The 22,233-nt window shown below is 35.4% G+C and overlaps 2 protein-coding genes across 2 annotated transcripts; one reads left to right on the plus strand and one right to left on the minus strand.

Moving 5' to 3' along the window:
* The first annotated feature begins 1,756 nt into the window (after nucleotides 1–1,756).
* Nucleotides 1,757–6,261, plus strand: LOC141666980 (putative 26S proteasome non-ATPase regulatory subunit 3). The gene is made up of 8 exons (XM_074473250.1): nucleotides 1,757–1,940; nucleotides 2,084–2,274; nucleotides 3,045–3,182; nucleotides 3,306–3,442; nucleotides 4,445–4,499; nucleotides 4,595–4,705; nucleotides 5,120–5,359; nucleotides 5,531–6,261. The coding sequence occupies exons 1-8, from the start codon at nucleotides 1,856–1,858 to the stop codon at nucleotides 6,041–6,043; spliced, it is 1,470 nt and encodes a 489-aa protein (XP_074329351.1). The 5' UTR covers nucleotides 1,757–1,855; the 3' UTR covers nucleotides 6,044–6,261.
* Nucleotides 6,262–7,723: 1,462 nt separating this feature from the next.
* On the minus strand, nucleotides 7,724–9,811 carry LOC141666981 (SKP1-like protein 1A). Its single transcript, XM_074473251.1, has 2 exons — nucleotides 9,415–9,811; nucleotides 7,724–8,106 (listed from the first exon to the last, which is right to left on the minus strand). Exons 1-2 carry the CDS (start codon nucleotides 9,712–9,714, stop codon nucleotides 7,933–7,935), a joined length of 474 nt encoding a protein of 157 aa, XP_074329352.1. The 5' UTR covers nucleotides 9,715–9,811; the 3' UTR covers nucleotides 7,724–7,932.
* Between the last annotated feature and the right edge of the window lie 12,422 nt (nucleotides 9,812–22,233).

The raw sequence follows: 22,233 nt of genomic DNA on the forward strand, positions 1-22,233 counted from the left end.
AATTATTTTTATAAAAACCATGTAAGATAAATGTATTTAATAATTTATAATATAATTGTATATATATTTAGGGAGCTACTCTAATAAAAACCAATTTTAAAATAGAGACTAAAAACCAAATATTTTTTTAAAATTACTTCCAAATATAACATATATGGTATGTAAATCGATCGTTGAAATATGTAGAAAAATTCAGTGAAATCAGATTTTAAAAAAAAAACTTATGTTTTGGCGGAAAAAATCAAATTTAAAACGAATGGGAAAGCTAAAATTAGGTGTTAGAGGGTGCAGATTACTTGAATGGGGTGCTTTTAGGGGGGTCATTAAATTAGATTGATCTAATGGTTGAGATTAATTCTGAGTTTCTATTTTAAATTTGGTTTGTATTTAATCATGCCCACATATATATATATATATATATATATATGCTCATGGTCGAATGGAAACGAATCTTAAAATAAAAATCATAAACCATTAATATATGTCACGTAACAGCCACCCCCTTCCCGACTGTCCACTGCATCCTTTCTCCATCGTCCAACCTATTTTCCCAATCATCCAATATTTATCTTTGATCATTAATCGAAACATTCCCATCACCATATCAGTATCTTCTATGGCCAACAAGATTGACGATTGTAATCAATATAGAAAATTATATGTTTGTATGTATATGTCTCGTATATATTATTTGGTGATATTTAGAATACAATTTGGTGATTTGTGTGATATAAATCAGTGATTGTCGTTATATGATTTAGTAATTGAATCGTAGATCTGGTGGTTTATCTTATACGAATTGGTATATATACTCATATATTATGTTTAAATTTCAGAGCGGGTGATTTTTACTGAAACTTAGTTGTGATTGTTGATTGTTTAATGATTTTTATATTTCACATATCCCCCTATTTCACGGTAACCGTTCAAAACCCAACACTTTTTCCTTGTACATTCAACTTTGATCATGTTCTTACTTTCTTATTTCTTATTATGAAAGTTAATGATTTATGTAATATAAACAATGCTTGAAGGCAGGTGATTGTGAGAATCGTAAAGTTTACGGGTAGTTAATGCTTGTGGACGGAGGTAAATCGGAGACGGTGACAGAGGTATATAGATCGGAGACGGGGGTGTAGATAGATTGGAGATGAACGTGAGTGATTAGAGACGATGACAGTGATTTGAGATGGTGGTTGGCCGGTTGTAACATAAGATAGAGAAAGTGATAAAAAAAATTGAGAGTTTTTGTTGGTGATAAGTGGGTTGGACTGCTAATTAGATTGGGCTATTACTTAATTAAGCGGGTTTCTAATTTTTATTATAAGGTTGTTTTTATCGGATCAGGACCCTAAATATATATAAGCGAATTCAGAATGAATTTTGTGTTTCTGATCGGGTATCGATTTGGTATAGATGAGATCTAAATACATATTCAAATTTTTTCGGGTGTGTAAAAAGATTTGGATCCAGACTCAAATTTAAAACCGACTCGGAAAAATTTAGATGAATTGGAACGGGCTGGGATCTAGAAATTTTTATGGGCACCCTGTAAATTCTGGTTGACAGCCTGTTATATTTTAATTTTTTTCGGGGGCACTTTTATAATTATTCAAAAATTTCAGTGGTAAAAAATTGTAAAAAATAATAATAATTCTGAGGGACCAGTGGTGTAGAAAAAGAAACAAAAGGAGGTAACTTACAACTTAGAACAAACTTTAGGTATGGATATGCTATAAAACACACACACAGCGGGGAGTTTTAACTTGTTGGGAAAGATAACATTTATAAAAGCCCTAATTTTCTCTCACACACACACTAGATCAAATCAATCGGAGCTCCGATCTACACAACTATGACTCAAGACGTTGAAATGAAAGAAGTTCCGGCGCCGGCGCCTTCCAATTCCGTCACGGCGGCTACTCCGTCCACTCTACAGCGTAAGATTCATCGATTTTCGTGTCTTAATTACCATATTTTACGGAAAATTAGGGTTTATATCTTCACAGACACGAAGGAGATGGTCAATAATTTCGTCGATTGAATTGAAATTGTACGGAAACTCAGGGTTTATGTTTTGCAGATTTGAAGGAGATTGCTTCGTTGATTGAGTCCGGCGCTTATGCTCGTGAAGTTCGTCGGATTCTTCGAGCGGTTCGGTTGACGATTGCGTTGAGGACGAAGCTTAATGCGTCTGTTGTTAACGCGTTTCTCAATTTCTCTCTTGTTCCTGGATCTGAGGTTCACTCTCGCTTGGCTTCATATCTTCCTAAGGTTCGTAAATTCGTAAATTGTTCAGTCGATTTAGTTAATTTTTGTTTAAATGTAATAATTTGGTACTTCATTTTTAATTCCTGTTTTTGTTTCGAATTGAGGAATTAATGTATGTTTGATTAGCTCAATTTTATTGGTATTGGGACGACTTAAGTTTCATCGCTTTGATATGTAACGTTCTAGTTCTTGTGTGTGTAAAATCGAGAGATCGATTTGTTTTACTTCCTCAACTGTTTACATTGATGTATTTAACTTTCATTTGAGACTTATATCTATTCCGTATTTAGTTCTTGTCTATGCAGACAGCTGATGATATAAAGGTAAAATGCAAAGAACAATTATGAAAGACCCTTTTGTTAAGAACTAGAATCTATTATTTAAGATGTTGCAATTAAATAAAGCTATAAAATGAGCTCCCAAGTTTAAACAAGAATCATGGTAAAAAAACACGACTAATATACTAAAACTGGATAACCATCCGATTCTAATCAGTTCTGTGACCTCAACTTCTGACTGGCTTTTAAACCCTTTGTAATTCTTGCTTACAGCAGACCACAAGGGTCTCAATATTAAGATATACTTTTGCTTCATTAGGATTGGATTAGACCTCTAGTCATGGGTTGAAGATTTATGTGCTTAAGTTACTGAACTAGTTAAGTCTTGTATTCAAATTTTAGTATTATTGCAATTTGTAACCTTTGCATCTCTATACTGAATATTAGAACTTGTTTATATCTGATACATTAGTAACATGGTTTTATAATTTTTAGGAAGATGAGCAAGATATGGAAGTTGACACTGCAACATCTGCAACTACAGCCCTTGCGAAACATTCCTTGCCTGAGCTCGAGATCTACTGCTATCTACTTGTGCTAATATTTCTCATTGACCAGAAGAAATACAGCGAGGTATAACAGTGGTGCTTACTCTTCAACTATGAATAAAGTACAGTATTTGCTTTTTAGTCCATGGGTATCTGCATTTCGTGCACTATTCAATGATGTCCTTTACTTCTCTGTAATTTCTTTTAGGCCAAAGCTTGTTCCTCGGCAAGTATTGCCCGGGTGAAGAACTTGAATAGACGGACTGTTGAAGCTTTAGCATCCAGGCTCTACTTCTATTACTCTCTTAGCTATGAACTTACTGGTGACCTTGCTGAAATTCGGGGGTAAGTTCTAAATTTATTAAGATTTTTCCTTTTGATAGAAATTAATGGTACTTTTTTGTGTGCCTATGCCCGTGTCTGCTACTAGATAAACAATTTACATATGTTTGCCTAATTTTTTTGGGAAATTTTTTTCTAAAATTTATTTTGATGTGAGATAAAATGCATTACAACACATTTGGAGGTTGGAAGACAAGTTGCTCATCTAGATTTTTTTTTCCTTTTTAAGAAGTCAATGACAGTGGCTAGGACAAATATCTACTTATTAGTATCTGTAATATATCACCTTGAGAAGCTCAGATATCGCAATTTCAAGGATGCAATTGGTAGACATTTTAATCGTCTAATGCCAGAAACTCTCATTTATGTATCAACTACATAAAAGAAGGATATCAATTTGGAAGGTGTACAAATCAACTAGACCGATTGGCCTAGATACACCTAAGAAACATCTGAAAATATATTTATGTTTTTACCTTTCTTTGATGCATTTTATTGAAGTTATGCAAACCAATTCCGGACCACCAATGAATCTAGTGAGATTTTAACTTTCAGATACAAAATAATGTATAATTATGCTGCGAGTAGTAAAATTTTTGAGCAAGTGGAATAGGCTGTTAAGGATGGATTTTCACTGGAAATAATCTACTTATGATGGAACTTCAAGTTGAATTAAGAATTTAGATATAGTGTTAGCTGTTATCGAGATTGTGATAAAGAAAGAACTACCAATATACTACCACTTAGGTTTTGATGTTAAATGCCAGAGAATATCTTTCTTGAAAGACTTTGGACGAATGGGGGAGAGATTCGAAGAGAAATGACCACACCCCATACGGCCATACCTGATTTCCTGCCGAATATGATAGATTATAATGTATAGTTGAATAGTTCTTATAATGACTTTGAGTTTCTTGAAACTTTGAAAACCAACCGTTTTTTATCATGAGTCTATTTTTTAGCTCTTATTTTACCCTATTAAAAACTCAATCCTTGTCTTTATAGCAATCTTCTGGCCTTGCATAGGATTGCAACACTGCGCCATGATGAGTTGGGACAGGTTTTATCCAATAACATTTTCAGTTAATTATTTAGTTACTGCTAAGGCCTTCAACTAATGAAATACCGTATTATGTACAATATATGGCATTGCAGGAAACTCTTCTCAATCTGCTTCTACGCAATTATCTCCACTACAATTTGTATGATCAGGCAGAGAAATTAAGGTCAAAGGCTCCGCGATTTGAAGCTCATTCCAATCAGCAGGTTACTGCTATTTTTTCTGCATCTTCCTGTAGTATGTAGCTCACATTGTGTGGAATTTGTTGCACATTTTCTACCTTGTATCGTCTGATATGAGTCCAAAGCTTATAATCTGGTACTTTTGTTTTCCTGTACTTCTCCTCTGTCCCTGTTCTATTCTGGTACTGAAAGTTTTACTTGGTTGATTTCTTGTATCAATACTCTTATAAAGCTATTGTTGCTGCTTTCTGTTTTTATATCATATTTTTTTTCCATTATACTCCGTATTATCTAAATAGTATGTGACTTTAGTTCGTCTTCTTACTATTATGTGATTTAGTAACTTCTATTAGTTTGATAGAATAAGTGGGCTTGTAATCAGTATCTGTAATTCTTATGGGTCTTTTGCCAATGTGCTAACACTTTGTTTTCCTTCAGTTCTGCCGCTACTTGTTCTACCTAGGAAAGATTAGGACTATTCAGTTGGAGTACACTGATGCGAAAGAATCACTTCTTCAAGCTGCTCGTAAGGCCCCTGTTGCGGCTCTTGGTTTCCGAGTTCAATGCAACAAGTGGGCGGTGATAGTACGTCTACTATTAGGAGAAATCCCTGAACGGACTGTTTTTATGCAGAAAGGAATGGAGAAAGCATTGAGGCCGTACTTTGAACTCACAAATGTAAGTGTATTTTTTACCCTTGTATCTTTTTTTCCTCCAGAATGAGGTACATGAATACTCTCTTTTATCTCTTTAGTATCTATAAATAGTTGAGAATGTGTCTATATATAGAGAGATTATTTTTCCATTAATAACATGTTAAGTTTCTAAACATGCTATATGGGCGTTTAGGCTGTACGAATTGGAGATCTGGAGCTCTTTAGGACTGTTGCTGACAAGTTCTCCAGCACATTCACTGCAGACCGGACCCATAATTTGATTGTCAGGCTACGTCATAATGTCATAAGAACTGGGCTTCGCAACATCAGTATCTCATACTCCCGCATTTCATTAGTTGATGTAGCAAAAAAGCTGAGATTGGACTCTGCAAATCCTGTTGCTGATGCTGAAAGTATTGTATCCAAGGCAATAAGGGATGGCGCCATTGACGCTACAATTGATCATGCAAATGGATGGATGGTATCAAAAGAAACCGGAGACATTTACTCAACAAATGAGCCTCAGATAGCTTTTAATTCCAGAATAGCTTTCTGCCTTAACATGCATAATGAAGCTGTTCGTGCACTTCGATTTCCAGCAAATTCTCACAAGGACAAGGAAAGTGCTGAGAAGAGGAGAGAAAGGCAACAGCAGGAGCAGGAGCTCGCAAAGCATATAGCCGAGGAAGATGATGATGAGTTTTAAACAGATAATATATGCGCAGGGGTAGCTGGTGGCCTGAGCAGTGCTCTTCTACGGCTGTAGCCACAAATTTGAATCATATTTATGGTCTACGACAGTGACAGATTCTCTTTACCTTATTTTTCTATTAACTTTTTAAGAATTTGTTGTCTGGAGTATTTTGAATCACATTGTGGGATATTGTTTTCCTTCTCTGCACTGAGAATTTGTTTTTCAGTTCACCTCTGTTTATTATTGTTCTTATGAGGGGATTATTCACTTGATGGCTTTTTCTAGCAATGGAAGTATGACAACCAAATTTATCGGTAGCAAAAGCATTTAAACCTGAACAATGTTTTACTGCTAACAGCTGTGTGGAACCCAAAATGTCAGGACTACAAGCTGTGCAGCCATGTTTAGAAGCATCTTAAACTGAACAATGTTTTCTTGCAAACAATTTTGTGGAACCCAAAATGTTAAAACTGGGCATCCTTGTTTAGAAGCATCTAAACCTGAACAATGTTTTCTTGCAAACAATTTTGTGGAACTAAAAATGTTATAACTACAAGCTATGCAGCGTTTAGAATCTCGTCATACATGTAGCAAGCAGATGGGTACAGATGTAATAGAATTTTAAAGAAATGAATATAATAATTGCACAAAGTTGTGTACGAGTACTTGTAACGTACTCTGGTTCAAAAATATTAAGGCAAGACCCAACTTGGGCTAGTACCCAGCTGAACTCGAACAGTAGTGCCTTGTTTCAGCACAAGTAGTCTAGGTTCAATAATAAAGGAAGAGCATCTTGTGTTGCTGATTAGATTACTGTAAGATTAGTTTGATCACACCAGCAATAGATTTACCCTCCAAGTTATTTCGTTCCCCCTTCACTAGCACTGTATCCCCCAAACTGGAATTGAAAAAGAAAAGAAATTTAACATGTATAAATTTAAAGTTGAAAAGGATCTTTCTGAAGAATGAGGGCCAAATGGGAATTATTGGAGATTATTTGTTGATTAATTGATACGCGTAATGGTAATAGTCTTCTCCTTGTTTGAGTTTGAGAATTATCAACAAATGGAAGTTTTGGATTGGAAGATAAAGCATAACTAAATTGGTCCTAATCACTTCTAGCCAGAGAGAAGAGGAACAACCTAAAGAGAAGCTGTATGAGGTGTAAATCTCATGCATGTTTGTAGAGTCGCACAGGACGATTCTATTTTTCTAACAATCGCTTATCTGGCCTGACATTTTTGCGAGCTCCCCTGGTCATAGTAGTAACATACCAAGATATGCTTAAAATTGAACTATATACTGGAAAATGATTTAGTAAAAGTTCAATCCTCAAAAACCAAAACAACCTAGTTTGACTTGATCATTAATCAAACACTGAGTTTAAAACTTCAGTTGTACGACCTGGTGAATTTCGTAGCATCGCCATATGTACACTACAACAGCCCAGGAATATCAACCACCTGTAGTAAATTGCAATTGGCTGAACATTTCATATTTAACTTCTGCAGTAATTGATTGCAGAAGCTAGTCAAATACTTGGAACCACTTGAAAACTATTTCAAGTAATTACAGCCCAAAGTTGGACCCTGGTACACAACACAGTTAAAGATGTGGGATTTGTGAAACATCAGTTTCAGACATGAAACAACCTCGGCCACTTCAAGGCAACATGGTAACAACACAAACAAATACAAGACAATAAATTTAAGCATCATCATAACTTAATTGATTCCATTCAACAAGTCTTAACAAAATAGCATCCTGAAAACATGCAGTTGAGGCTTAGGTTCTTACATACAAAAGGCAACCACAAATCCACATTTGGTATCTCTGTTCAAAGATAGATAAATAGATAATTGTAACTACTGCTACTTTCCCTCCACCAGACAGCAATGGCTTTACTCGAATGCCCAGGCATTCTCCCTCCGGACCTCCTCCTCTTCCTCAGGAGTGAAGTCGTTCTTAATGTTAAACGTTTTCCTTATCTCCTCCGGTGTCTTTCCCTTGATCATGTCGGCCACAGTTTGACATGTCAAATCCAGCAGACTCTTGATATTAAGGTAGTTGGCCGCCTAAAATTAATAAAAAAACATTATTGCAACCCTGTGTTAACAAACAGTTCCATCCATGTCTATCATCTAAACACATGATACAAGTCAAGAGTTGAGCGATACAAGTCAAGAGTTGAGCGCCAAGTAATAAACAAACCAAATAGAGGTAAATATTATTTATCAACAAAAGACAAACAAATCACAATACCATCCACCAGGACCACCACACATTGCTACAGATATTGCTGGCTTTAAAACAAGGTTTAGCAGATAACACAATGAATGATAATATATGATATTCAGCTAATTTGAAAACATACAAACAATGAATCTCATCTTTATAAAACACAAATGCACGAAAAGAAAGTGCAAAACACATAGAATGCACAATTATAAAGGGAGAAGTATAACCTAAACTAATTTTCATTCTGCAAAAGGATAATGACGGAAACAGGACAATCAGTGGACCAGTTCATTGGATTGGACTAAACATGTGGTAGGTACTGAAGATGGGTTCAATTACTATTAGTGCTTCCTTTAACAAGCATACAAAAGCTGATGTATAATTAATCTCAGAGCCAGCAGTTAATATTAAAAACAAAAAGCACCTCTACATTACCAAAATATTCAATATATTGAAATCTTTTGGTTAATAGGCAAACAATGACGATATACATGCTTTGAAACACACAAGAATAATTTTATCTTAAATAACCTCCACGATTGTAGGAAGAACACAAGTAGAAGATTGGCACACTTAACTACCAACTGTCAAAGTAGCAAAAAAATCAATAAATACCCACCAAAATATGATCTAAAAAGTGTAAAAAGTTGGGAGCCTGAAACCCTGGGAGAATGTTGTTTAACCCAAATCATATCAGCTAAAAAAGACGAACAAAACTATAAAACATCTTCGAACAAAAACTCTATAAACCACCAACATCCAATAAACAAATATGCAAGATTCACAATATAAGCAACAACAAGATAAACTTGAACAACAAAAAAGACTCCTAACAAAACTGAACATACAACATCGAAATACCTAAAATATGAACATCTATAAGTCTAGATTAGATTGTATTTTGACACAAGACCCACAAACAATTACATACATATAAAATCAGATCTACAAACACCACAAACACAAACACAAAAACAAAGCCTAGAAACCCAAAACACACATCAAATCAAACACCCAAAACCAAAAATCAAACCCCAATCAAACCATCACAAACCCTAGACTCAAAATCAAATCTTTCACAACCCCAGATCAAGAAAACACAAACCCACATCAAAAAATCAAAAAGGGTCACCAAAAAACCATACCAGAATAAGATCAAACAAAGTGGCCTGATCCACCTTGACAAAATCAGCGTCAAAAGCCTTGAGATCCTCATCAGGCTTAGCAGCACCATCCTCAGCTTTGGGTGCCTCAACATGATGCTTACAATACTCAATCACCTTAGCAAGAATCGAGCCAGTAACATTAGGAAGAGGAATAGTTGTGTTTGCACAGTCATCTTCAACCATGTGTTTGATGGTTTGTGACTCCAAAGCCACAGATTCAGGGACCTCAAAGGTCTCGTTATCAGAGCTCATGAGAGAGATCATCTTGGGCGAAGACATGGTGATTGTAGATACAGATTTGTTTGTGCGCGTGTTTATAGAGGGGGATGTGTTCTAGGGATTTATAATGAAGGCTGTGTGGCTTTGTTTAGGGTAGCTTGTAAAGGGGGCTTTATATAGTGGACTTTTGGGGAAACAAATAAAAAATTATCGATTAATTATTAATTATTGTTGGTTTTTTCTAATGTTTATCTCTTTGTAAATCAGCTACAAATTTGTAGTCGGTGGCCGGTCGAGGTTGATAATAATAATTTGTATTTTGAATTTTCCAAGGAAATAATAATGTTTTGAATTTTATAGTTTTAGGGCCTGTTTGTCAAATCTGATAAGCCGGCTTATCTACTTATAAGCCCGCAAGAGCTTATTCACGAGTGTTTGTCGATCCAACTTATAAGTTGAATTTATAACTTATAAGCTGATAAATTGAATTTTAATAATGACGTACTTTTTCTCAACTTATTTTTTATTTTTCATTTTTTTAACAATTTTAGTTTTGAAATATATTTTTTAAATGTTAATATAACTTAAAATATAAGAATTAAGATAATAATATTTAAAAATTATATTTTTAAGTTCATTTAAATAAAAAAATTCTGACTTATAAGTTAAATTATCCAAACACTTATATAACTTATAAGCATTTATCAACTTATCACTTATTAGTCACTTATTCAGTTTAAGTCATAAGTTACTTATTTTAAGATTTCCCAAACGGGCACTTAGTTTCCTTTTCATAATATAATTACTTATGTACAGAGTTTTTTTAAGTAGTTTTAGTAACTCTAAAAATAATTTAATATATAATATATTGATATAATGGGGAAAATATGTTAACAAACTTGTTTTGGACAATATTATAAAAATCGGGAATTAGGGAAGATTAATCAAGTTATCGATTTGGGATTAATTGAAAACTGAGAATTAATTGAAAGGAGTAATCGGAGTAAAAATAAGATATATTATAATATTAAATTATATATAATATATTATTATGATTACATTAGTTATTTATAAACAAATATATATTAATTATATCATAATTTCTACAATTATTCAAATTTAAATTAATATAGTATTTTTTTAATAAATAATATTTATTCCAATAAAGAAAAATTTGAAAGGATTAATCGAATTTCCAAAATCGAATAGATCAGGTACTTTGTAAGGAATTAATCGAGAATTAATCGGTTGAATCAGAGTTTTTTAGAAAAAATGGTTTTTGGACGAATAAAAACCTGAATGGGGCTTTCAATTTTGTTAGATATTGAATTATATGAAACGTAACATAAAATGGGTGAATGTGTTTCTTGGATTTTTCTTGATTTTAAGTTTTATGGATTATGGTTTGAATAAGGCAGTTTAAGAAGTGTAGATATTATGTTTAAGAGAATGAACACAAACACAATATATCAAAAACTCACTTAATTGGATTAATCAAGTTTGTCTTGCTACAAATCTGTATCCTTAAGAAAATAACTCAACTTCTATTGAGAGAATACAAGAAAATTTAGATTTGTTTGTTACTTGTGAACTAAGGACCCGTGCTTGCATTAAAATGTACTAAACTAATTTCTAAAGTAACCTTGTCTATTTCCTTTTTTGGTGTTAGCAGATCTGTGCAGAATCTTGCAGGTCTGTGACCACCCTTTATCCAGTTAATCTTGACCTTTGATCTTGTATTCTTCAAGCGGTTTTGTAGACTTTCTAATTCAGTGAATAAATTACTGAATAAATTTTTTGTTGATTGATAATCTTGAATCTTGAACTTGTCTGTATTTTAAATTTGAGATAGATTGTCGAGATCTCCAATTGTTCAATCGAGAAGTTACATATCGATAAGTATAGTGACTTATCGATAACTCTGAGTTCTCTATAGGTATATTTGACTTGTCGAGATCTCTACTTCTTTACATGTGAAATGACTTGTCGATATGTCTGAGATCTCTACATGTCGAAATGACTTGTCGATATCTCTGAGATCTCTATATACACAATTTGACTTATCGATTCTCTGAGATCTCTATATGAGAAATTGACTTGTCGATATCTCCAATTCTCTACATCTTCATTTAACTGATCGATATCTCTGAGATCTCTACATGCAGAAATGACTTGTCAATATCTCCAGTTCTCTACATCTTCATTTGACTTGTCGATATCTCTGAGATCTCTACATGCAGAAATGACTTGTCGATATCTCCAGTTCTCTACATCTTCATGTGACTTGTCATATCTCTGAGACTTCTCTATAAGCCATTTTGGACTTCTCTACAAGTCATTTGGACTTCTCGAGTGACTTCTCAATATAACTTGATATGTGACTTGTCGATATCTTGACTTAGAATATTTTTCATGGAACAGCTTTATTGAACTCCAAACGTCTACATCTTTTCTCTGAGGCATGATAATGACTTGCTCTTCTTCCAGAGTTTATTCCTTATTGAAACTATTCACAGAAAAATCCCCTATTCTAATCTACTAACCATTTTTACAGACTCAAGAAATACAATACAGAATACAGATCTAGATTATCATACAACTTAATTTTAGGGTTGTCAATGTGACTTAGTCTTGTTATTATACAAGCATGTCTTGAACAATAATCTCCCCCAATTCGTGAGAAGATTGCTTATCATAAATTCATGCTTGATAACAAGACTATCCCCAGGCTAAAATCAAATACATAAAGATTGACAAATTGACAAATACGAACTTTTATACATTGACTGATTACATTAGTTCAAAATTATAACCATCATGTGAATTTTTCATAACCGGCTTATTTCCTATTGAGGTCCTTAAGATCTACTAGTACTTGAAGTTCTTAAATAATTTATGTCCCTTTTAAGGCTCACCAGTACGAGCCATTCTTCTAATGAGTAATTGTTGAGGTACTTAACCCTAAATCTTAAAAATCTGCCAACTACAATATTTAGAAAATGTCCATCTTTTGAGATTCTACTCAACCCCTTTGTCTTGAACTTATTTGATCTTTGTTCAAACATTTCAATCTCATTGGCATATTACCTTTCTCTTTTCTCCCTATCAGTCATTATCCTTGCATGTCTTTCATTCCTTTCTTTCAGCCTTTCAAACATCATAGCCTTCCACATTCTTGTACCAGTATCCTTATCCAGTTGGGAGTTACGCCGTCATCCTTTATGAGCTCATTATATATGATAGTCTCTTCGGGAGTTAGGTGAATGGATTTGAGGCTACCATCGCTGACCTTCCCGAAGGAGGATCAAAAGAGGGTGCCCCAGTCTCCATTCTCCCACTTAAGCCCGACAAAGCTATCCCTCCGGTATTGGTTATTGTAATGGATTGAAGCACTGTTAAAAAATTGTTTGCATTTGGGCCTTTGTCTAATATAAACCCAGCCGCAGGAGTTTTGGGAAATATTGTAACACTGAATTTTTTCCCCTAAAAACAGCTACTGACAGAGGGAAACTGTTTTTAAGACACAAAACCATGAAATATAAAATGTTTCTCCAATTGTTAGGGGGAAGCTGACAAGGACTAATTTGTAAGTCTGCTAATAAAATATGAATGAACTCATGAAATGGAAACCTAAGCCCAACAGTAAGGGCATCTACATAGATGAATAAAGTGTTGGGCTTCAAGTGGCACGTGCGATCACCACCTTCAACAGGAACTATCCTAAGGGGGGATGGACGTTGTATGTTATGTTAAGCTTTTTAATAGCATCTACGTTGTACCATTTATTACAATAATCAAACGAATCTAAATGAGCATTAGATGGGTATTCATCCCCCCTAGTGTTAATCATGTCTAATAAAGACATATAAGAAGAACGAATTTCAATTTTATTACCTCGTTTGGAAGCAGAAGCGATCTTAGCTACCCTCTAAGAACTCTTATATGCCATTAATGGAAGAAGATGGAAACTTAAGGCTGAGGAAAGAGGAGAAGGGAGGCCGGAAAAGGCTAGTTTTAACCAGAAAATTTCTAGAACTTGATAGAGAGGAGGAAAGCTTGTGAAGTGAGAGATGAGAAATGTGAATTCTCACTTCACTTTCTTCCCTTATATAGCAACAATTATCCGATAAATGGGTCGATAAAGCAGAAGTTCAACCGACTGTAGCCAGTCAAAAGTGTTATCTCCAAGGAACTAACAATGAGATTTACAGAAGGGGGTTGAATGTAAATCTCAAAACTTTTTCAAGTTTTGAGCAGTTTCAAAAGCTAAGTGTATGATGAATAAATGTGTGTGAATTGCTTTGAGCAAGTGCAGACAGATGTATATTCAAGACACAAATGTAAAGAACACAAAGGCTTTAAAAACTTTTCTGGTGGATTTGTTGTTCCACCAGAGATGTGTATTTCAGAAAATCTGTGATACAAAGAATTGTTCACAGCTGCTTCCTAGTACAAACTAGATGATTTTCTCTCTATGTTTTTCTAAACAGCTCTGGAAAATTCACACCTAATTACTAGCTGCAACTTGGTTTATATATCACCAAGTTTACAAGTGAAGACAAAGATAAAAATACAATCATAAAATAGTTCTTCACATGTTTTTTCTCCATTTCTCTATCCAATGCAATCTAAGATAATCTGTGAATCTTTGAATACTTCCTTGTTTGCACCAGAATGGAAATGCTGTTTTTCTTGATTCCTCCAAGAGGCTACCACATTCCAATTGTCTCTGTCAACCCATGTGCCTCTGTCAGCTTATGAATTGTCACTATCAACTGCTATGGAACTGAGCATCCGTTGAAGCTTTCATCCGTTGATGGCTTTATCCGTTGATGTTTTAGTGACATCCGTTGATGCTTTAATAGTTGAAGCTTTATCCGTTGATGCACTCTTCCGTTGATGGATGTTATCCGTTGAAGCTTTAGAGACATCCGTTGAAACTTTGTTTCTCATCCGTTGAAGGCCTTTAATCTATCAGTTGATACTACTTCATTTATACAAAATTATAAGGCATGAAATATTTATAATTAGCCCTCCTATTTGCATATCCACTAGTAGTCAACATGACTTATAATTTTTCACAACTTCTAAGAATTATAACTCAAATACAGAGAGTGAAATGTGCTACAATACTAAACTTATTTCTAAGTAAAGCTACTCCATCAACGAATAGCCAAAGTGGTCTTATCCGTTAAGGATACAAACACTAGATTTCTACTTAAGTGTTTTGTTTAACTTATCATCAAACTAATACATATATTCCTAACAATCTCCCCCTATTTAGGTCTACTAGAATTATAGGCATAAATTCAGGGTTAACTTGATGATAACAAAACACTTAACAAATATATGAGTTGAAACCAAGTAGAAATTCAAAAGTGTTGCAAAAGTGTATGTACTGAGATATAATTGAAGATTTACAGTGTTTCCAAGGGTGCTCCTTTAGTCTGAGCAAATCAGTTTTTCTTTTCCTTTGTTCCCTTGTTTTATTCCCTAGCCTCCTGTCATTTTCCTCTACTTGGAGTTGGAGTTGTCTGTAGAATTCAGCTTCATCTTCTTCACTGATATCCAACTTAGATTGCATGTCCTTGAGAGTTTCATTACTGGCAATTTTAAGCTGGTCTTCAAGTCTAAAAAATCTTCTGACTCCTTTATTGTCTCTGAACTCCATCAACCAATGAGGTGATTTATGAATTATAATTCCATGCTCAGGGATGAGTAATGTTCTAGGAAAGGAATTTGACTCCCACCAAGTTTTCCTTATGCTGACAATCTTGTTGAGAATCTCAGTTTTGGCAGTCCTGGTAAAGCCAGTATCCCTTTTGATAGCTGAGTAGACTTTAATCAAGGTAGAATAGCCCTCACTTAGAATTCTTTGAAGAGGCCAAGTCCTTTCCACACTTCCTTTATACTTGAACACTAGCCTTTCTGGTAGCTGTCTATAGGCATTTATTCCCCTTACTTCCTCCAACTCATCCAGGAAGAGTTCAATATCTGTATGTTCTTTTATGTCACAAATGTGAACATAATCATCCTTTGAGGCTTGTGGCTTAGGCTTAGGTTTATGTTTCTGAGTGAATTTACTTAAGGTTAGAGGAGGTATTGATTTGGATTTTCTTTTTAGTTTCTTTGGTGGTGGAGAAGTAGTTAAGAAGGTAGGCAATTTGATGGTGTCCCAATCAATAGGTTCCTCTTTAGAGATAATTATTTCATCATGGATATTTATACTGGGATCAGCCACAACAGGTTCAGGAATAGAAGGTAGTGGTTTAGATTTTGATTGGGTTTCCTCAGTGTCATCTCTACTCTTCCTTTTTGCCTTGGCCTTCTTTCTGTTCCCTTTCTTCCATTCCTTTCTTTCTTCACTTCTTTTCTCCACATTCTCACCAACCATATTCCCCATATCCACATTTATGTTTTCAGTCTTGTCTCCTTCACTCTTATCTTCAATCTTCTTCTTTTCTTGAATTTGACTTGACTTTAGCTATTTTTTAAGCTTTTCTTGTGCTCTTTTGTCAGCCTTCAGCTTTTTAGCTTCTTCCTTTAGCCTCATGGTCTCTTCCCTCTTGGCTATTGAGAATTTGGGATGTCCTTGCATCACACAGATGCTCTTTCCCTCTCTATAGATGATAGCCATATTCATTCTTTCCACTACATCCTTGGTCTCTTTGTGCTTTATGATGTTACCACACAAAACTTTGTCTTCATCAGGCTTTGGAAGAGAAAAATCCACTTCTTTTAGTTGAGCAAAGCTTAGAGGATTCTTTGTAGAGTCCTTGTTGAATCTAGTGGTTGGCTAGAGTACCATGGGTTTCAGGTTCCTGAAAGAAGTTTCTCCAACCTTATTCCTCCTTACTGGCTTGTGATCCATAATGATTGGCTCAACTTTTGTGCTATGTTTCACAGATAAGAATTTTGTAGTTGTAGAGCCAAACACCTGTTGCATCCTTTCATCAATTCCTCTCCTTTGCTCTTTCACCTTCATCTCAGCTGCTGCTAGTTGGATTAGATCAATTCCATCAAGCTTTCCCTTGATTTGAAGTGTTGTAGAAGTAGTGATGGCTGGAACTAGCACTTTTGATATTTGTATATGTGTAGATGGCTCCCCTTCCCCTTCCCCTTTATTCTCCCCCTTTTTGTTATCATCAAGGAGAGGGGTCAAGCCCTGTGCTTTAGCCAGTTGCATTAGAAGACTTGTCTGAGACTGTTGATTGTGAAGAATGGTGACCATAGAGTTTTCAATAACTTGAACTCTTTCCTCCAATTTGGCCATCTTCTTTTCAACATCTGATTCTCTTCTCAGTCTCAGTAATAGTTCCTGCATGGTACCAAAGGGCATGATTGAATCCATCTTCTCAGTATTGTAGGACTTCAAGTCAGCAATATCCTTCTTGAGTTCATCCACACTTAAATTCTGTCTTAATTGTTTTAGCTTCATGAGATGTAGAGAATCTAAGTGGGCTTGAAGAATGGCCTTGGTACCAGCATTTGAAGTTTCATGAATTGCCTTTTGGATAGCCATGACTTGTTTGACTAAGGATACATTGAAATGCCCTGGTGTAGACTCCTTTGTCAATGCCCATTCAAGTAACTCTGGAATAGAACTTGGGCCTTCATCTCCCCCTAAGTTCATGCTTCCATCAAAATAACCAGAGTCATCATCATTAGAATTTACTTCAAATTCCTCAGATGGCTCACCAGTTGTAGAAGGCATCACATTGACAGCAGCTTTATCCCTTTGTAGAGATTCTGAAGTATGTACTAGGTTTAAAGTCTTTTCTGCCTCCTCATTGCCCTGAGTAGCCAACAGTTGATAGGCTGACACAGGATGAGTAAAAGTGTCAGCATCCAATGAAATGTTATCAATTACAGCTTTGTGATGTTGCTGAAATTGTCTTTCCTTTTCAGCATCATCCACAATCATTGACTCACTAGCAATGGCTGGATCCACCCTTATACCTCATGTACCTGTTTTTTCTCTCAATTTCTCTCTTTTCTTGCATCAGGGGCTCCCTCTGGCTCACACTCCTCACACCCTCACCTTCACCTACTAAGGTGTTACTCCTCTCACTTTCTTTTACCATGCTGGAAGAAATAGCATGCATATTTAGACTCTCAAGCTCTCCTTTTTCCTGGGAGCAACCCAGCCTCTCACTCAAGTTTTCACTCCCTTCCCTCAACCCTAGAAATGATTGTACAGTAGCCATGTCTTCTACACTTAGAATTAACTCAGTTGTTTGTGTAGAGACTATCAACGGATAAGGAATATCCGTTGAGGTTGAAACTCATGGTATCAATGAATAACTGCTGTTAAGCTTATCCGTTGAAGAACAACCACTTGTCAACGGATGAGGGATATCCGTTGAAGAAGGAAAAGAAGTAGAAATTGAAAGTGACATAATTGTTGAATCTGTGTGGATTGATTTTAATTTAGGTGACTCAGATTCTTCAACTAAGTCTGAAAGAATTGGTTGATGATCCAACAAATCATCTAAAAGATGATGATCACCAGTATTTGAGTGGGGCTCCTCCCTGAGTTGTAAAGAGGGAAAATCAGGAATTGATGTGAAAATTATGTCCACATCCAGAGATGGTGATGGAGAATTTGGTGGTTGGTGTGTGTCAATTTTGAGAGAATGGGACTGTGACTCCACATTTGTTGGAGTCACATCAAGCTGAATTTGAGAAGGCATAGATACAGGTGGTTGTATCTGTGCAGTGTGTGCACCCTGTGTTGAAACTAGGGTTTTGACCTTCTTTCTTCTTGTGAAGGCTTTTACAGGTGAGTGTGTGGCTTCAGTGTCCCTCCCTCTTTTTTTCTGTATCCCTGGTTGGGGACTATTTTCAATAGCTGCACCCTTTCGGGAGGATGCAACTAGGGATGAGTTTGAATCATTTTCAACCACCACAGTCTTTTGAGAAACTGTGGCTTGGCTAGCTTGGGTACCACTCACCTCTCCTACCTTATCCTTGGGGTTTTCTTGATGTTCACCCCTCCCCTCACCAATAACACCCTGTTCACTCCCCTCAAGGTTTATGGTAGTTGTTACAATTGTTGTCTTTTGAGAGGCAACAGAGGTGGCTTTCTTTGACTTGGATTTTGAAACTTTAGGTTTGGTGGCCTTGGTAGGAATCTGTTGGGGCATTAACACAGGTTCCATGGCCACACTTGAAGGCAAAAAAATGATGGGGTTGGAAGTCATAGGATTTGAAGAAGTATTTACCTCACTTACCTGAGGTGCATCCATGATTGGTAAGTATACCAATGGCACCTTACTGTTGAGGTTAATTCTTAAAAGGTCTGCAAGGACTCTCTTCTCTTGTGCCCAGCTTATTACTCTCATTATTTATGACCAAACCTTCAGCTACATGGTTAGCCAATAATATAAAGAATCTAGCATAGTAGATGTTATGAGGTCTATTAGCATTGTTACCTAACCTAGTACCCAATTCTAGCATAACATAGTTGCTAAAATTATAGTACCTATCAGAAACCAGCATATAGAGCATATTAACAAGAGATGAAGTTATTGCATCAAAATTACTAATTTTCCCAGAAAAAACCTTGATAAAGGCATCACCGAGAAAACTCCATTCTTTCCTAAGGCCTTTTCTCTTAATACTGCCTAAACTAGTAGAATCAAGGGAATAGCCAATGGAATCTAACATGCTAGATACATGGTGTCATGGCATTATTTTCAGGTAATTTAAAATAGGACTGTATATCATCACAGTTAATACAGTAATCCTTACCTTTGAGAGAGAAAGAGATGGTCATATCAGTGGGGTTGAACTCAGCAGTTGTCCAAATCTCCTCAACTACCTCACAGTAAATCATTGGGGCTTCCAGCATTGCATAGCTCAGTTTGCAGTTTTTGATGAAATCCATCATCTTGTGATAATCTGAGTGGGATTCATTCTTTTCCACCAAAGCAACGAAATTGTTTTTCTCATAGACAAACCTAGATTGGGACATTATCTTTACTACTGGTGCCATTGTTGTGGGTAGAAGTTGCGGAGAAAAGTTGAGAGTTTTGAGAGAGAAAGAGAGTAAAAGCTTTTGAAGATTACAAGACAGCGTAAAGTGAAAATAAGAATTCAAAGAGGCTTTTATACTTTCTCAAATTGAAACATAAAAAGAATGATTAAACAATATTTTTAAGTAAATTACAGCCGTTTGAGAAAGAAAAAAAACTGTATGTATTCTAAAAACTGCCTTTAATACAAATATATACAACTGTATATATATATGTATCAACGGTTAAGAAAATAGAATCAACGGCTGTGACTCACTCAAAATGACTGATGTGATAGTTCAACGGATGAGGTAAACGGTCATCCGTTGAAGACTAATATAGTTTTATCCGTTGAAAGATAAAATTACCAGAAATGTATTTGTCTTTCAACGGATAATTGACATCAATTGATAGAACAACTTTAACTTTCAACGGATAGGGAATATCCATTGATAGAATGAGCTTTACTTAAATCCAACTTTGTGCTTGCAACAAATTCATTTCAGGCTACAAAACAAATTACAATAAGGACATGAATTTAGGAATAATTAAGCATACCTAGCTCACTTACCAATCTTGTGAATGTTGATTCATCAAGTGGCTTGGTAAATATGTCTGCAATTTGTTTTTTACTTGGAACAAAATGAAGTTCCACTGTACCATTCATCACATGTTCCCTTATGAAGTGTTACTTGATGTCAATGTACTTGGTTCTTGAATGCTACACTGGATTTTCAGTAATGGCAATGGCACTTGTGTTGTCACAGAATATTGGAATTTTGTCAACGTTTAGCCCATAGTCAAATAGTTGATTCCTCATCCATAATATCTGTGCACAACAACTACCGGCAGCAATGTACTCAGCCTCAGCTGTTGATGTAGAAACAGAATTTTGCTTCTTACTAAACCATGACACAAGCTTATTCCCTAGAAATTGACAGGTGACAATTGTACTTTTCCTATCTATTTTGCAACCTGCATAATCTGCATCTGAATAGCCAATTAGATCAAAACCAGACTCTCTAGGGTACCAAATTCCTAGATTTGGAGTCCCTTTGAGATATCTGAATTTTCTTTTAATAGCAACTAAATGAGATTCTCTAGGATTAGCTAGAAATCTAGCACAAAGATATGTAGAAAACATTATATCAGGTCTACTGGCGGTTAAATATAGAAGTGAACCAACCATACCTCTATAGCTTGTAATGTCCACAGACTTTTCAGCCTTGTTTAATTCAAGCTTAGTGGCAGTGGCCATGGGAGTTTTTGCAGATGAACATTCCATTAAGTTAAACTTCTTTAAAAGATCATAAATATATTTAGTTTGACTAATGAAAATTCCACCACTAACTTGTTTAACTTGTAAACCAAGAAAATAAGTTAGCTCTCCCATCATGCTCATTTCATATTTCATATTTACTTTGCATTAACTTAGCAAACTTTTTACAAAGTTTATCATCTGTAGAACCAAATATAATATCATCTACATAAATTTGAACAAGTATTGTCGAGCCATTAACGTTTCTAAAGAAAAGAGTTTTGTCAACAGTACCTCTTGTGAAGTAATTATCTAGGAGAAATTTTGACAAAGTCTCATACTAGGCTCTAGATGCTTGCTTTAGTCCATAGAGTGCTTTCAACAGATAATACACATGGTCTGGAAATTTGGATCTTCAAACCCTGGAGGTTGGCTCACATAGACTTCTTCCTCCAATTCTCCATTCAGAAATGCACTCTTGACATCCATTTGATAGACTTTGAAATTGGCATGGGCTGCATAGGCTAGAAAAATTCTGATGGCTTTAAGTCTTGTAACAGGAGCAAATATCTCATCAAAATCTATTCCCTCTTGTTGAGAGTAGCCCTTGGCAACCAATCTAGCTTTATTCCTTATGACAATGTCATTTTTATCCTTCTTGTTTCTGAATACCCATTTTATGTCAATAGAACTCTTGTTCTCTGGCTTGGGTACCAGCTTCCATACTTTGTTCCTCTCAAATTGGTTTAGCTCCTCTTGCATGGCTAAAATCCAATCTGAATCCAATAGAGCTTCTTTCACTCTCTTAGGTTCCTCCTTTGATAGGAAACTACTGTACAGACATTCATCTTGAGTAGCCCTTCAGGTTTTCACCTTAGATGTTGCATCACCAATGATTAGTTCAAAGGGATAATTCTTGGTCCATTTCCTTTGAGGTGGTAGATTAGCTCTAGATGAGGTGGCCTCAGTATTGTCATGATGTGAGATAGAGTGATGATTGGTTGAAACTCCCCCTGAGTTATTGGTCCTTTGCAAGGAACTGGGATTTCTATCAACTGATGATGTAAATTGATTATCCGTTGATGAACTATGATCAACGGATGCTCCATTATGTACTTCAACGGATGATGCACTTTGTCTTTCAATGGATGTTGCATTACTTCTGTCAACGGATGTTGAGTTATGACTTTCAACTTATGCAGAATTTTCTGCATTATTCAAAGGAAAATTTTGAATCCTTTTTGAAGTGACTTCTTCATCATTCTCATCTTCACTATCATCACAATAAATCTCAATGTTATCAAA

This window comes from Apium graveolens, chromosome 6, assembly GCF_009905375.1.
Source record: "Apium graveolens cultivar Ventura chromosome 6, ASM990537v1, whole genome shotgun sequence".
In the NCBI taxonomy this organism is placed as follows: Eukaryota; Viridiplantae; Streptophyta; class Magnoliopsida; order Apiales; family Apiaceae; genus Apium; species Apium graveolens.